General features: G+C 38.0%; 1 protein-coding gene and 1 pseudogene across 8 annotated transcripts in view; both read left to right on the plus strand.

The window, feature by feature from the left end:
* The window catches only part of PCDH7 (protocadherin 7), a 431,933-nt gene that overhangs the window by 63,143 nt on the left and 350,741 nt on the right, over positions 1 to 18,049 (plus strand). The window contains exon 3 of one of the 8 annotated variants that reach the window (XR_010751731.1): positions 187 to 213. The exons of 6 other annotated variants lie outside the window; for them this stretch is intronic. Coding sequence is in view for 1 of the 2 variants with exons in the window: in XM_066387133.1 (XP_066243230.1) it covers positions 187 to 264 (78 nt within the window). In the remaining variant the exon portion in view is untranslated. Of the gene's footprint in view, positions 1 to 186; positions 1,931 to 18,049 lie in introns of those variants that run through there. One more of the 8 variants, XM_066387133.1, reaches the window with a different exon arrangement.
* LOC136405531 (taste receptor type 2 member 7-like) lies at positions 10,574 to 12,216 on the plus strand (annotated as a pseudogene).

Here is an 18,049-nt window from a genome sequence, read left to right on the forward strand (position 1 = left end):
ATAACTACTTCAGTTTTGTCTATGTCTATGAGTCTCAGTTTTATATCGCACGTAATGAGTGAAATCATCTTTAAAGAAAGGAAAGAATACTATCAGCCAACATGTGCATCTGAGCTTTGGAACAACGCTAGCAAAACCCTACTCACATCCCTGTAAAGCAGACATATATTTTTGTATTTTTTATAGGTGGATACAGTGCAGACCACGAACCCCCCTGGCCACATTGAGGAATCGTGTAAAATGAATGTATGTTCTCGTAAGTGAAATAAATACATGTAACATTCCAACTCAATGTGTTGGATCTTAATATACCCGAATTTGTCTTCAGTAAAAAGAAATTGATTCCCAAGGGGCAGGACTGCTCGCTGATTAAAACGAAACTCTTAGTTTGAAGAAAACAAAATGGCTTTAAAATAAAATCTCTAGAAAAAAATCTCTAAAAAAGAATCAAACTATCCTTTGGAAACACCTGAAAACAATCAAGCTTTCAATATGGAATAAAGAGGGATGTGATAGAGGTTTTGCAATCTTATCAATTGTTGTGGAGAAACAGAATCCTATATCACCATACTCAGGAGTATGAAAAGAAGAACAGGAAATCCTTTTTCTTCAGTTTGTACTTGAATGGACTTAAGCGAAGAGTGGAGACCTGTATCCTGTTACTGTTTATAGTTAATAACGTGGAGATTTAGTATCGATATGAATTCATTTGCCTTGCTTGAACTAATTGGATTCATTATGTAGAGATCACTTGAGCCTGTGCTAGACAACAAAGAAAATGGAAATGTATACCTCCGGACTGAACTCCAGAAAAGTAGACTAATCCTACTGTCTATCAGGGAACGTGAGAAACTAATGGACATGAGAGAAAACAAAATTTAAGTCATTATGATACTTGTTGAAACATAATTTCTTATGATGTGGAAGCAAAAGACAGGTCACAATGTATCTATCTCACAGACTTTTCACACAATTTCTGATTGCATTTAGGGTCAACCACCCATAAGTGTTAAAGGAATGTATGGCCATTATATCAGTAGAAAACTGGCCTTTAAATGTGTGGTCCTATGCATAAATATATGCAGTAGAGAGCTTTTTTTATTTTATTAAGGATGGATTGCATGCAGGAAGTACCTCTTTACATATAGTTATTTGCTCAACTGAAGATACTGTATAATATAAAGTCTAACTTTTGTACGGGTGTGAGTGCATTTGTGTGTGCGTCTAAGTGGAAGGCAGTAAAACTTAATGATGACACTTGCACTTTGGTTTGTTTCCTAGAATGTGAAGAGGCAGAGTGAACTGTCTTAAGCCATTCGTATGTATTATGATTATTATTAAAGATTATTATTCACAGCAGGAACAATGCTAAAATAGAATGACTACTGCAAAGACTGTCCAATTAAATATAATATTTATGACAATTGAGCTTTTTAAATTAAGATGGTACTAATGTCTGAAAATAATGAGGGTAGGCTCCTGTGAAATCGGTTTGAGGGTGGTTGGAAAGTCCTATTATAATCCTCCAGGCTACTTGACTCAGTGACAGAGGATGTGAATCACAGATGAATTATAGAAGAGATTTGGCAAAGATTTGTATTCTAACTATAACTTTTTAATCAACCAGTAAGTTACATATGTTTTTTAAAAATTTTCTTCAATCAAAATTATATAAATAATCATAGCTTAACATAGATAAGATAGTGAATATTTAATGCAGATTGACATATTTTTATGTAGTCACCATGTGCCATAATTCTGAAACGATTGGTCTTTCGTATTTGTATTCATTTCTCTTTATCTTGCTGGTTAACTATACAGTTGACATTTTTATCTCTTCTTTCTATATGACAATCAATTGAAGTTGGTACCCTAGTTACACTATTACAGGGACTTTTGTCTTTATTTATGCTAGTGTAATAAATTATAAGTCTACAAATGTGTATCATTCTATTGTATTGAATATTTTTTGTGACAAAAATAAAAAAAAAATTTACTTTAGAAAGTGCCTACATTTCTTATTTTAATAGTCTCAGAGCAATGGGACATAGAATATGTTCATGGTTTATGGACTACATTCTCCATCGATACAATTTGAAAATGAAGAGCTTAGCCACTCCAATAAAGAGAGCATGTGTGGCAGATACTTGCGAGAGTGTGTGGCAAAAGCAACTTCACTGTGTCAGGAGTCTTCTCACGTGCTCTGGTTTCTCATCCATAGGTGGTAGGTTTGAACTGCACTATCAATTTTAAGGCCATTTTAATTATTAACTTCTAAGATTTTGATAACTTTGAACTATTGCAATGTGTTATTTAATACTGATCATATTAATAATCAATACTGATCATCAATATTATAAGAATTCCATGTTATTTTGGACTTAAATTGACCCAAATATCAATGCATTCTGTAAGACCAAAGGAAAACATGAATCCACAGTTGTTACTGTTCCATCCTTCCTTAGACTTAATGGAAATATGTACTGAAGTATAAATAGTCATGTTCTGAAATCAATAGGTCCCTCTTAGTTTATTGAGCCAAGGAGCAACTAAGTATAAAATCACTCAATTTGTTACTGAAGAAACCTTTTTGTTCTGCACTGGGTTTAATGTATCCCTGGCAGAATATTAAAGTGTGAGGAGAGTTTTTCTTGCTCTTTACCCCCTAAGGAGTGATCAGCACATGAAGGTCTCTGTGACTTCAAAGGCATTTCTGGACTTGGATCAGCCTAGTAGGGTTCAGAGAAGGAAATACTAGCCCCTGATGTTTATTGCTGTAGGCTCTTTCATCTAATAGTAATTCTCTTAGAAGAAGCAACAGGCAGAGGAGTCTTGCCACTATTACAATTTTATGATTAATGTTTAGTAGCAAAGTGCCTCACACAGAAAAAAAAAAAAAACAGCACTTTTATTTTAGTTTCCTGCTACTGTTCCAGCTGGGAAAGGTCAGAAAAACAGTAGGTAGCAAAATGAAAGCATATATATGAAGTTGATTTTTTTTTTCCATTGCAGCATTCTGACTTGCAAAATAGTGTCACTTTCAAAAGCACAAAAGTGGCATGGATAATATCAGGGGTCATTATTTAGAGAGAGGGTGACACCAAACTTTTTTTTATTTAGGCCAACTTCCGGCCATTTATGGAACTGATCTAGATCATAAATTCCAAGTTTGCCATATGTTCTTTACCAGATTAAAATTTTAGATGGGAGAATTGCAGACTAAGCTCTCCAGTGCTTTGCTATCTCTAAATAAAATTTCCACCTTTACCTCTTAGTTCTACACATTATAAAAAATTAAAGATTGCACCTGGCTTAAGTAAAATGTTTATACAGTGGCCCCCCCTTTTTTGCGGGGGACGTGTTCCATGATCTCCCGTGGTGGATACCTGAGACTGCAGATAGTATGGAGAGTCCCAAATATTTATGTTTGTTTTGTTTTTGTTCTATTTCTCATATATATCCCTGTGATAAAATTTAATTTATAAATTAGGCACAGTACAATATGAACATTCATAACTATTAATAAAATAGAACAATTGTAACAATACAGTGTAACAACAGTTATGTGAGGCTGTTCTCTCTCTCTCTCTCTCTCTTTCTCTCTCTCTCAACCAAGAGGGCTACTAAGTGACTGAAGGGAGGGCAGCATTTACAGTGTGGATATGATGGAAAAAAGGAGGACTCACGTCCCTGGTTGGACCTAGCAGTACAGTGTCCTATATTTCATTACATGACTCAGAATGTTGTGCAATTTAAAACGAATTATTTATTTCTGGAAATTTTAATTTAACATTTTCTGAATTTATTGACCAAAAGTAACTGAAACCTTGGGAAACAAGGTTGGGTTTGTGGGGTAGGATAGGTGGATAGGTACTACTGTTTAGATCAATGAAGCAACTGTGAATGAGAATTAACAACTGAAAAATTATGTCCACAGTCCATCACTGCAGCTAGATTTGTAGTGATGAACTCTATAGAGTTTATACAAATACACAATTATAATGCTCTACACTTGAAATGTATATAATCCTGGATATCAATTTTACTGCACACACAGAAAGATCCTATCATGAGATTGAATTTACATGAATAAAAATTTCACTAAAGTATATAAAAAATTAAAATATTATTGAGGATTAAAATACTTTTGGTTTTACTTATTTTAATGCTATTATTCTACTTTCTTGATTTGATAAATATTTTATTGAACTGATTTTAATATTTCTTTGATAACTTTTATAACTTAAGTTATCAAGAGTCAACTCTGCACATGTAACATATTAATTGCTCTCTTTAATATTTATATCAACCTTATGAGACAGACACTATTATTGTCATGACACCCACCCAAGTTGCAGTTGAGGCATAGACAGTTTTGGTAAAGTTGCAAAACTTCAGCACTAGCCGGAGGCTGAGATGGGTCTGAATCCTGCCACTCTGGTTTCAGAGGCTGCACTCAACACGTGAGCCATTGAGTTGTCATGTCAATGCTATTACTGGATGGACATGAAGTTGGGTTCTGAAGCTATCTGGAGGTGCAGAGAAAAATTCTGTGGTTCCTTAGAACACACATCTGTTAGCCTGAGTGGGGCAGATTCAGCGTGCATGAACTAGATGGGAGAGGTATTCAGATGTTCTAGCACAAAGTGTTGGAATTTGTGCTAGACAATCTTTAAATACTATTAACAAGAGAAGAGAAATTTTTCCTTAACTTACTTGCTTTGCAGGCTAAAAATACATGACTGTAAATATGTACTATTTGTATCAAAAAATTGTTTTTGAAAATTAAGACTTCCCTGCTGGAATCTGGGTGGACTGAGGAAAATGACAACTGCATTCTTTGAGCAGAAAGAGCTCATAAACTAATGAGAATGCCAGTCATACAGGGTAATTGTTACAATGCCACGTGCATGACAAGGGGTCGCAGTGGTTAACAAGACACTGTCTGGAATCCATGCTACCTGGGTTACACTTACAAATTGAGTGACCTTTGGACAAATTACATCTCTCTGCCTCCATTTCTTCATTTGTAATATGGAGTTAGTAACAACAACATATACATGATGTATTAGTTGTGATTACTAAATAAGGTTTATACAGGCATTGTGTGTATGAAATAATAAGAACTCGGTAAATCCTGGGAATTATTCATTTTCGTATTGTTGCTTATATAATTGACATATGAATAGAGTGTAACAGATGCTGACTAAGATATTCATGGGCCAGAATAAACTGAATATCACCGTCAAAGTTGAAATAAAAGGCACCTCACAGAAAAGGTAATGCTAAGTTCTCAATATTCTCCGGATACTATGGTGTGAAACTCAGTAAAATTGTGCAGATGCAGGCTCTCCAGAAAATCAGCTTCTTGTCTGCTGCAATTCATATCTTGGAGCTCTGTGAGCTGTAATTTTCTCAGGCATAGATAAGCGAAAGGTTGAAATCAACCCTTTGTCACAATTCGATGATGAAGCCCTGGTCGGTTGGCTCAATGGTAGAGCATCCACCCGGTGTGTGGATGTCCCAGGTTTGATTCCCACTCAGGGTACTCCCCAGCAGTCATGCTCGATTGATTCAAGCACGTTGGCACCGGCACTGAGTATGGCTTGATAGAGCCCCCATCCCAGGCACTAAAAATAGCTCAGTTGCGAGCAGCCCCACATGGGCACAGCCCCAGCCCCAGATGGGAGTTGCTGGGTGGATCCCGATCAGGTGCATCTGTCTCTCTACCTCCCTTCCTTTCAAAAAAAAAATAATAAATTCAGCCTGACCAGGCGGTGGCACAGTGGATAGAGCGTTGGACTGGGATGCAGAAGACCCAGGTTCAAGACCCCGATGTCACCAGCTTGAGCACAGGCTCATCTGATTTGAGCAAAGCCCATCAGCTTGGACACAAGGTCGCTGGCTCCAGCAAGGGGTTACTCAGTCTGCTGAAGGCCCATGGTCAAGGCACATATGAGAAAGCAATCAATGAACAACTAAGGTGTCGCAATGAAAAACTGATGATTGACGCTTCTCATCTCTCTCCGTTGCTGTCTGTCTGTCCTTATCTATCCCTCTCTCTGACTCTCTCTCTGTCTCTGTAAAAAAAAAAAAAAAGTTTGGGGAAAAAAAAAATTCAATGATGGAAATTTCTAGAAGATCAAAGAACAGTTTTTTAAGATCACTATCATAAAAAATACAATCATTAAAAGAATACAGTTTCTCTAATTAACAATAGCTTAAAATAGTAAAATTTAAGAATAACAAATTATTTGTCAGATTATTATAAGACAAAAAATAAAGCTGATTATGTTAATGAGCCACAAATAAGTTATTGTTATTCTTTGTAAATATTTAATAAGTATTTATTATATGTGACTAGGGTTCTAGTTTTAAAATTCCTCACTAAGCAGAAAATGTGTTGCATTTATTAAACAAATTTAAGTGTATGAGAAATAAATAATAAATACTTGCTAAATTGAACTGGATAATATTTAATGTCTGGACAGTCAGGGGTTTTCTTTTTAAGGACAGTGACTGATTAATTAAGCATATCTGAGAGGACAAAACAAATAAATAACCATTGGAAATGCTCATTCGTGTCTACTGAAACTAATTTTGGGGTGGAATATATTGAATAATAATTTTGACTGTGGAAAATGCAGGCCTCAGAAATAGCCCTGTGTTCTTGAGAATACATAGCATTGCTTGTGAAAACATAAGACAATTATATTGTAACTTTATATCACAGTTTAGTGACTGAGCATTTGAAAAGAAATAACACCAACTACAGATTTTTTTATTAGGTCATAAAGTTTCAATAAGTTTTACATTTTTAATGAAAGACCTAGCTACTCTATATTTTTATGGATGTTGCTTCTACCTTAATAACTATCTTATGTGCTTTTTTCTGTGAATTTCTAATGAGAAGTTATAATTAATGTGATTAAAAATGAATATCTTCCCCGTCTATATCTTTAGATGTTGGAGGGTGGGGTGGACATTTCCTATTTTAAGAGATTGGAGTTCTGAGCTCAGGTACATCTCAGTCTGTTTTCTAATTGCTGCTGTCCCACTATGTCAGTGAGAATTCTGTCTCAGCAGCCGCAGAGGGGAACCTGGGTCTCTAATCTTTCTTCTTCTCTCTGTGTCTAGCTGTTCAAGGCGGGTCAGCAAGGATTTTTTTCTCCCCTATGTGTCAGACTCATGATACAAGCAGACATTTGGTATATGCATTTTAGAAAGATCAGAAACTGGCTGCCTCCTGATAATACATTTCAAGTGTATTCTAACTTTCTGCTGCAATTCAAATCTGCTGGTTGACATTTTTTTAATACCCCTGCGTATTTATTATATAAAAGTCTGCCATATTTTGGAACCAAAATTGAAACTTGATTGAGACAGTCATATAATTGGAAAAAAAAAAGTGTGTAAAGAAAGACACGGATGATGTTAAGGAAACAATTTATCACATGAGCTTTTTAATAAAAAAAAAATGCCTTGCTTTTTAGATGGAAAAGTTTGTGGAAATGTTTATGAGAATGACCCCCAATTAGTTCTACCTTCAGGGGGCCTTTATTTAAATAAATACAAATAATTCTGTAAATATAGTACCTTTTATCTTTCAATAACCACTTTTTAATACTCAGAAGAAATGCAATACATATCTTACACCAGGGTTCTTGATCTTATCATCCGAGATTAACATTTAAATTAAAAGAGCATGACTGGGCGAGCCTAAATTAGTGGTTACCAAGCTGAAATGATGCAAAAGTTAACACAAAGTATACAGCAATCTATTTCATGCAATATATTTCTTATACCAGTTAATTAGCAGTTTAATTAGCATGCTGTTTCATGTTGTGACCTAAGTCATTATATATTTCCAGTGGGTCTAACGGAGACAATGAGAGAAAGAAAAAAAAAGCTCAAAAATTGTTGGTGGTTATGTCACATGCCGTCAGAATTTAAAATAATTCTTTCTTTTAAAATAAAAGAACATATATATGCTTTTTTGGTTTTTGAATCCAGATGAGATTTTTTTTAAAGAGGCAATTTTATGAGATGAAATATTTCCAAAAATTCAGAACATATCAAATAACTATAGGCGTTATAGCTTTAAATTTCATTTTAAATTTCAAGTGACCACAAATAACTGCCTAAAGGATTCACTTAGATTGAACAGAAGTACCTCTCAGGATTTTGAGAGAAAACGTGAAAGATATGTATTAGGGTGATCATATTTTGGAATATATAATGTGATTCATAGGGATTCTGTTAAGGGCCATTGAAATGACATACAAAAGGCCTGCAGTTTGGAAAGCCACCATGGAACTCTGCCTTTAGACAGGCCCAAGGGGAAAAGAAATATGCATCTTAGAAAATGGATCAAGTGCTTGTCATGAAAGCGGTCTCTCATCCCTCCTTCCCTCCCCAGTGAGAGCATATTCCGATTGTGTGTTCGTCTGTGTTATGTGAAAGGGAAGTTTCCGCAGTCAGAGGCCGCCGGTCTGCCCGCAGATTGGCTCTGCGTTCTCCCGGCCGCGTGAGGGATGGCCCCAGTAGCTGTGAATATTGAGCTGTAAAACACAGCAAACCTTCTGCAGGTGCTTTTCTTTTCATTTTACACAGCTGACAATTCAGAGCACACCAAGAAATAAAATATTTTAAGGATCTGACTGATTTCTCTGGACTTGTGTGAAGCTTTCTTTCCCAATCACGGAAATCTGTTGGCTCCTTACTTCACGCTCCATGATTATGCGACTTGTTTCCTTTGAGTTTGAATGCTACAGTAGGTCCAGAGGGCTCTTTACCCTTTCAAAAATTGCTCTGTAGCCTCCTTTGGCTGTTAATGTATGGATGCCATTTGGAACATAACTGGTGATTATGTTGCCCACAGATATTTTATTGTACACAGAATTGAGTATTTATGGAAATCTAAAGTCACTGTTATGCAAAACCGTACAAAGGGAAAACTGTGAGTTTTATGTGTTTGTCCCCCTTGGCTCTTTCCTTGTCTAACACATGGATTCAAATTGCTCCCTTTTAATTTAGAAGCCATTTTTGGTTAGTGGAATAGCAAGTATCTAAAAACTATGAATTTTTAATTAATAGTGTCTAATCAATTGGAAGATCTATTTTCTAACATAAGGATAGATTTGAATTTGTGATAAAAAATGACGCCGTAAATGTTTTGCTAGGTTGAGCAAAAAGATGTGTGATATTTAAGCTTCTTTCTTTTTTTTTTTTTTTTTTTCATTTTTCTGAAGCTGGAAACGGGGAGAGACAGACAGACTCCCGCATGCGCCGGACCAGGATCCACCCGGCACGCCCACCATGGGGCGACGCTCTGCCCACCAGGGGGCGATGCTCTGCCCATCCTGGGCGTCGCCATATTGCGACCAGAGCCACTCTAGCGCCTGGGGCAGAGGCCACAGAGCCATCCCCAGCGCCCGGGCTATCCCTGCTCCAATGGAGCCTTGGCTGCGGGAGGGGAAGAGAGAGACAGAGAGGAAAGTGCGGCGGAGGGGTGGAGAAGCAAATGGGCGCTTCTCCTGTGTGCCCTGGCCGGGAATCGAACCCGGGTCTCCGCACGCTAGGCCGACGCTCTACCGCTTTAAGCTTCTTTCTTTTTAGTTTGGTGATATTACATCTTCAGGCAATCGGAAGTTTACAGTTAATTATTTGGTCTGATAGTTGCCTGATAATGCTCAGATTTGAGAGTGATCTTTCAGTTTAAATATATGATTTAATGATATGTATTTAATTCATAAACTAAAAGTAGAAGTGTTTAGGGCAATGATTATGGACTAGTCTTTGTGACTTTGGGCAAGTTACTTAACTTCTCATGTACGTATTTAAATGAAGATAACAGTCTTATGCCATTATTAAGAAAGTGGGTGAATTAATAATATATATATAAGTTATATGTCATATAACTAGTTAATATATGCCACTTTTAGCAACTTCCTAGCATAATATGTGCAAGTATGAATAACAGCCATTATTTTAAAAAGGTTCAGAAATGTGACAAAGGTCACCTACCAATTTACTGGTTGAACTAAAACTCTAGAAATGGTCTGAGCACATTCAACAATGCTGCCTACCATGTCATGCTGTCTCTAAGTGCTATCTGCTATTAAAAACAGACAAATGCATTTTCTAAAGGTTTTCCATTAGTCATGAGCTAGATAGGGATTAAACTATGGGTGTGTCTGATTTTCTTTAAGCTTTACAGTATTCTAAACTTGATTTTAGAACTATTTGTTGGTATAAACTTTACAATTCTTATAAGTAACATTTCTGGTTCGCATGTCTTTGAAAAGGTATTTTTTGTGGTTATTTAGATACAATGGGCTTATAAAACATGAAGGTATTTACAAATGAGAATTTAAAATATGATCAGTTGTTAATGTATACTTTGAGCTGTTTTCATGAATACCTCTTTGCCTTTAGAATCTACTCATTAAAACAAACACTGAAAAATATGTCAGAGGTTCATTTATTTTCTAGCATACTTGAGCTGGATAATTAGGTAAGCTCATATTCTCACCTCTGCTTTCACTGTCTTTGGATATTTGTAATTATAGTAATGAAAGGTGTCCGGCGTCTTGGCGGTGGGAAGCACTTTTCAGGTAGTGACATTCTCTGTTTGGCTATTGCTGCATCATTTGTGTTGCTATTCAGTTTTGTTGAACTGTGAATTTTGGGAATGTTTCCTTTCAGTTTTCTGCAAATATTTTGCTGCAATAGTTTCTATTAACTTTTTGAAAAATATACGTGACAGTTGGATCTTTAGACTCACTACTTGCTATGCAGGTGGTTGTTGGACCTAGCACTGTCTTCCAGGAGTTACCATCACCCACTGAACTTTAGGTGAGCTTGTGACTGATGTGTCCTGATGGCTTATTCTATTTACTGTGCCATCTAGCAGTATTGGATTAGAAAAGTAGATGTTCAAGTTTTCTCTCTCAATGTGCTGCTGGCAACTAATCATGACTGTGAAATAAAACAGATAATGGTTAGGCATGAAGATCACAGATGAATTGCTGTTCAAGTTTGTGCATGAGTTATATATGTAAATGGATTCAGACATGGAAGGCTAAGTATTCCACATTTTGATGCCCCAAACGTTTACAGGACAGTATGCCTTCCTTCTTCTTAGCCCATGTTCAGGAACATCTAATGCCTACTTATTTCTAATAAATTAATTTAGGTATTTATTTATTTGCTTTCTTTATCTGGATGAAGTGGAGAATTGACAAGGTGATTCCCGGAATTCTGCTGGTGTGCTTGGCCCTCTCTGTGTCTATTAGCCTTCTTGTCACTGAGAATTTGAATGATGGCATCAGGCTTTGCGTCAAGGCAAACTTAACTTTGAGATGCAGGGTAAATAAAGCTCAGTATGCTTCCATCAAGGTATGTCTTAAGCTATTAATGCTATTCCCCTTTTCTGTGTCCCTGATCTCATTTCTCCTTGATCCTGTCCCTGTAGAGACACTGCAGGCAGCTGCCGCTCAATGCCACAGGGTGCAGAGATTCCAGCATTGACATTCATGTGGGAGCCATCAAAGTTGTCATCTCCTTCCTTCTACTTTTCTTTTTTCTTTCTTCCTTTCTTTTCTTTTTCTTTTTTCTTCTTTTTCCAAGTGAGAGGAGGAGAGATAAACAGACTTCCACATGCACCCTGACCAGGATTCACTTGGCAACCCTTGTCTGGGGGCCGATGCTCTGCCCATCTGGGGCCATGTATGCAACCATGTTATTTTTAGTGCCTGAGGCAGAGGCTTCACAAAGCCATCCTCAGCACCTGGACCAGTAGACTCAAATCAACTGATCTATGGCTGCTGGATGAGAAGAGAGAGAGAGACAGAGAGAGAGAAGGGGAGGGCAGGGGTGGAGAACGATGATTGCCTTTCCTGAGTTCTCAAGAAGCAAGCATGGGCCTTCCACACACCAAGACAATGCTCTAGCACTGAGCTAACCAGTCGGGGCCTCCTCCTCCTTTTCTTTGCCTACTATTTGCCCTTACTCATATCCACCTCCAGTTACTTCATGTTAGACACAAAATTAGCTGTGATGATTGGAGATTTGGTAGCTCTAATCTATCCTTCAAGCCATTCATTTATCATAATTCTGGGGAACAATAAGTTAAGACAAGCATCTCTAAGGGTGCTATGTAAAATAACGCATACACTAAAAAGAAGAAATTTCCAATGACATAAACAGAGCTGAAGACAAACTATCATTTTCTAGGACAAAGGAAGACAAAGTGTTTCTTAATTATCTTCAGTTCTTACATTAATGTTAGTTTCATATGGTTGATTACCTTAAATGGATTTAGTATATTTATAATTCCTTAATGTGGAATCATATTCTTCTGAGTCTAATTCTTCTCTCATTTCTTACTTCCTTTTCATGAGCTCTATGCTCCAGCTAAGCCTGGTTGGTTTCCTGTGACTTTACCTGTTCACACTTCCTTACCTTTTTATCTTAGCCCATATTGTTATCTCATCCAGCAATTCTCTTTCTAATTCTACACAAGTGAATTCTGCCATCCTTGATTCTTATTTTACTAATTTTTTCCTGATCGCCAATGTGTTAGTACTAATTTCAAGTCATTTTATGTGTGCGATTTTATGCTACTTGTTGCTTTTTACCTTTAATGATGAAGTAATACACACATGTATGTATTATTTATTTATTACACTATCTCTTCTAAGTCTGACACCTATTTGATTCCTCCCCCAGTTCCTTAAAAAAGTGCCTTACTTATGGCAGATTAGATGTTCACTAAGCAATGAATTAATTTGATGCTATTAATGAGACTTTTTTGTGATTCTCTAGAATATTCAAAAAAATGTATAAATATTAGTCATCAACAAATACTTATTGAGAGTTTATTTCTACAATAGATGAGGTGTTAAGGATATGGTATTCCCACAAAATACTGGGAATCAGAGTAAAATGCACATATTTTAATACATATGTAGTACAAATCATGTGAGCTCTGGTAGAACTTGCATCTTTCTTTTTTTGTATTTTTCTGAAGGTGGAAATGGGGAGAGACAGTCAGACAGACTCCCGCATGCGCCCCACCGGGATCCACATGGCACGCCCACCAGGGGCTACGCTCTGCCCACCAGGGGGCGATGCTCTGCCCCTCCGGGGCGTCGCTCTGCCGTGACCAGAGCCACTCTAGCACCTGGGGCAGAGGCCAAGGAGCCATCCCCAGTGCCCGGGCCATCTTTGCTCCAATGGAGCCTCAGCTGCGGGAGGGGAAGAGAGAGACAGAGAGGAAGAAGAAGGGGAGGGGTGGAGAAGCAGATGGGCGCTTCTCCTGTGTGCCCTGGCTGGGAATCGAACCCGGGACTTCTGCACGCCAGGCTGACGCTCTACCACTGAGCCAACCGGCCAGGGCCAGAACTTGCATCTTTCTGTGTTGCTCAGGATCTACGCTATTGCAGGAATTCTATTGTTACCATAATAAATGTGTTACTGAGATGTGATAACTACGTCATACCAAAAGTAAGGGGTCTGCTGGATGAAAAGTGGGTGCTGAGGCCGGATGACATAAAAGGAGGCAGGAAAAAAGATCAAACTATAGAAAGCTTTAGTTTTATATTAAGAAGATTTGCCTTGATCCAGAAAGAAATAAGAATGGGACATCAAAGGTGTTTAAAGACAGAGAAGTGGAAGCCCTGATGTGTTAGGGTAGTAACTTTACAAGCAGTGAGAAGGATGCTCCAGGTAGGGAAGAAACAAATAAACTTAAAGGGATTTGGATTATGCTTTAATATAGACATATCCCTCTTAGACGTGGATTCCTTTAGTGGCCAAACTTAATGTAAAATAAGTAGTCGAAACAACTACTCTTTTTGTTCATTTCTTGGCACCAACACAGTTCTCTGCACTAGAGATTTATTTCCTTAGTTGAGGAAGTTGTATAATTAATCTAAAAATAAATACCTACTCATGCATGGTTTCTCACATTTGTAGACATGGAACAATTCTTTGAATATTCCACTTAAACTGTTTACATGTGATGATGTTAGACATAGATACAAAACATGATTTCAGAGTAACATTCCTATGTCTTAACACTGACTGTCAGAAGAGACTTTGCTTGATGTTAAGTTATGATCTCAAATGAAGTAATGCTTGGGGCCATCTTGAGGCTGAAGGCTAGAGAGTCATCACTCATCAGACTCATGGCATCCCTTTCTACCTCGATCATTATCTGGATAAACTGCTCCAGCAATCAGCTAATTTTTATGTCAGACCTTATCTAAAAGGACTTTTTTTGTAGCATATTATGAAAGTATTTTCTCTGATTTTGCTTTTTTGTGCTTCATAGTTAAAAAAAAATAACACCCAATTTATGCCATATATAGCATGCATTTGATTTTACAGTCCTGTAGTTTGTAAGACTCACTGTTTTCTTTTAAAAAAATAAAATAAAGCAATTCATAGGATTTCATTTGTAGTAAGATAGTTCTGACAATTCTGTGACAGTAAAGTTTTAAAGATCATCAAGATTGAGGAAGTTACTCTTTTTTTCCCTCTTTTTTATTCACCTTTAATTCCAATTAAAAGATACTCTAATAGAGTGGATGCTCTCTGCCTCACTGTTTTCTGTCTGACCTTTGACTTGCAACCAAGGAATTTCAGCTTCAATCTGTTAGAGCTGAAAAGGCCTATAGCATGCCACAGGCTATCTAGTATTCAAGAATTCAGAACCCCTGGCCTATAAATAATGATTAATGTATGGTATTTATAGTGTTAAATTTTCCAAGGGAGATGTCCTGTAAAATTTCTCTGTGTTGATGAAGCCATTCTTAGTATTTATATACATATAATGCAGAGGTTACACATACCATAACTACGCAGAATATTTAACCCACAGTTCTATAGATAAATATCAATATTCATAACGTTTTAAGTTTTAAATGTTCAAACAATTTTCTGAGTTAGTTTTCTTTTTTTTTTTTTTTGTATTTTTCTGAAGCTAGAAACCGGGAGAGACAGTCAGACTCCCGCATGCGCCCGACCGGGATCCACCTGGCACACCCACCAGGGGGTGACGCTCTGCCCACCAGGGGGCGATGCTCTGCCCCTCCGGGGCCTCGCTTTGCCGTGAACAGAGCCCCTCTAACACCTGGGGCAGAGGCCAAGGAGCCATCCCCAGCGCCCGGGTCATCTTTGCTCCAATGGAGCCTCGGCTGCGGGAGGGGAAGAGAGAGACAGAGAGGAAGGAGAGGGGGAGGGGTGGAGAAGCAAATGGGTGCTTCTCCTGTGTGCCCTGGCCGGGAATCGAACCTGGGACTTCTACACGCCAGGCCGGCGCTCTACCACTGAGCCAACCAGCCAGGGCTTCTGAGTTTTCTGTTTTAAATGTTCAGAATATTTTATGCTTTATAATAAACTTTATGTCAAATCTTGTATAAATCATATTTAGTATACTTTATCATATAATATTTTATAAACTGTATTTTTGTTTGGAATTTCTATTGTTTTGAATAGGTTTCCGAAGGAATACTGTCACTCCTTCAATGTTGCTGTTACCCATGGTGTGAGAATTCAAATTTTGTTTTTATAATTGAAAGAGTTAAATATTTTCTTGTAAAAATTACAATTTAGAAATCAAAATTTTGTACTAGTATTAATATGAATAAGTACAACCTCTGAAATATTTCTTCAGAACATCTTCGCATTGGATGTCACTTAAGATGACCCAATGCTTGATTTGCCCAATTTAAATATATTTTCTCTTGATGTCATAAGTAAAGTATTTTAAGAATGCTAACGTCAGTCATGAGTCATATACTTACTGGCTAAGCATTTACCAGTGAAGTACAAAAGTATAAAAATGGTGGGGTAATTTGGATACACACACAATATATTTATATAATTTCAATATATAATAAATATATTGAAATTATATAATAAATATATTGAAATATACATTTTCACATATATTCATATATCCATATATTATTTATATATGCATTTATATATTTCCAGATCTATTTTCTTAATATTACCAGATGGAAACAATTGTTTAACAATAATTATTAAATATCTGGGTTTTTTTTTTTTTTCATTTTTTCGAAGCTGGAAACAGGGAGGCAGTCAGACAGACTCCCGCATGTGCCCGGCCAGGATCCACCCGGCATGCCCACCAGGGGCGATGCTCTGCCCATCTGGGGCGTCGCTCTGTTGCAGCCAGAGCCACTTTAGCGCCTGAGGCAGTGGCCACTGAGAGCCATCCCCAGCGCCCGGGCCATCTTTGCTCCAGTGGAGCCTCGGCTGCAGGAGGGGAAGAGAGAGACAGAGAGGAAGGGGGGTTGGAGAAGCAGATGAGCGCCTCTCCTGTGTGCCCTGGCCGGGAATCGAACCCGGGACTCCTACACACCAGGCCGACGCTCTACCGCTGAGCCAACCGGCCAGGGCCTAAATATCAGTTTTAACCCAGACACTGTGTATGAGCTTTATTTTTTTTATTTTTTATTTTTATTTATTTATTTATTTATTTTTTTCTTTTTCATTTTTCTGAAGCTGGAAACAGGGAGTGACAGACAGACTCCCGCATGCGCCCCACCGGGATCCACCCGGCACGCCCACCAGGGGCGGTGCTCTGCCCCCCAGGGGGCGATGCTCTGCCCATCCTGGGCGTTGCCATATTGCGACCAGAGCCACTCTAGCGCCTGAGGCAGAGGCCACAGAGCCATGCCCAGCGCCCGGGCCATCTTTGCTCCAATGGAGCCTTGGCTGCGGGAGGGGAAGAGAGAGACAGAGAGGAAAGCGCGGCGGAGGGGTGGAGAAGCAAATGGGCGCTTCTCCTATGTGCCCTGGCCGGGAATCGAACCCGGGTCCTCCGCACGCTAGGCCGACGCTCTACCGCTGAGCCAACCGGCCAGGGCTGTGTATGAGCTTTAAAAGATAAATCTAGAAAAGATACAATCTAGGCTTTCAAGGAATTCATTTACCAAGAGAGTCAGCTAAGTTATAAGTACTATAGGATGACAAAGATAAATGGTAAATGAAGACATTTGGGAAAAGATTAATGATACAACAAGCTTTTGAGTTGTAAAAAATTAAGTTTACTTGTAGTCAGGAGGGAAAAAGGAGATGTTTCATGAGCAAAGTAATGAAAGCATCAAAGTACATCTTATATTTGGCATAAGGCACATAATCCAGTGTGGTTAGAGTACAGGATATATGGAATAAGTAACTACATATGAACTAGAAAGAGCAAGTAGATTCAGCTTGGAACAAGCCTTGAATTTTATGCCTAGAAGTTTAGGTTTATCACGTAAGCATTTGGAAGTCACTAAAAGCTTTCAAAGAAGGGTATGATACAATAAGTGTTTTAGAATGATGGCTCCTTCGGTACAGTGAAGGGCAGTTTATAGTTAAACTCCTGGAGATAGAAGGCCCAGGCTGGTTGGCTCAGTGATGCTTCTCCCCTTTCACCCCCTCTACTGATCTCTTTCTTTATCTCTTCCCCTCCCACAGCTAATGCTTGAATTATTCAAGCAAAGTTGACTTCGGTGCTGAGGATGGCTCCATGGCCCCACCTCAGGCTTAAAATGGTTCCGTTGCTGAGCAATGCCCAGACAGGCAGAGCATCTCCAGGTAGAGGGCTTGCCGGGTGGATCCCAGTCAGGGTACATGCTGGAGTCTGTCTCTGCCTCCCTGCCTCTCACTTACAAAAAAAACAAAACAAAACTCTTGGAGAAAGAGACTTGTCAGAAGATGAGAATATCTGATACAATCTGGTCACGTGGTTCAGATCCTTGTTTTTTGGAGACATCAACAGGTATATGGGCAAAAAGGTATAAAATATTCTGTAGGAGGTTGGGGAAGAGAATAGGAAAAATAGAAGAATAAAAAAAAAGGTTTATTTCTAATATTTGTTTTGAATATTTTAACAAGAAAATGGAATTTGAAATGTTGGAGATTAAGAATGGAAAAAGAAAGAATTAAATGGTTCATCATTTATGATTAGTGATTCCATGCAAATAGGTGAGAGCTCTATGGAATTTATAGAAATAGTAAAAAGAGA

This window comes from Saccopteryx leptura, chromosome 5, assembly GCF_036850995.1.
Source record: "Saccopteryx leptura isolate mSacLep1 chromosome 5, mSacLep1_pri_phased_curated, whole genome shotgun sequence".
In the NCBI taxonomy this organism is placed as follows: Eukaryota; Metazoa; Chordata; class Mammalia; order Chiroptera; family Emballonuridae; genus Saccopteryx; species Saccopteryx leptura.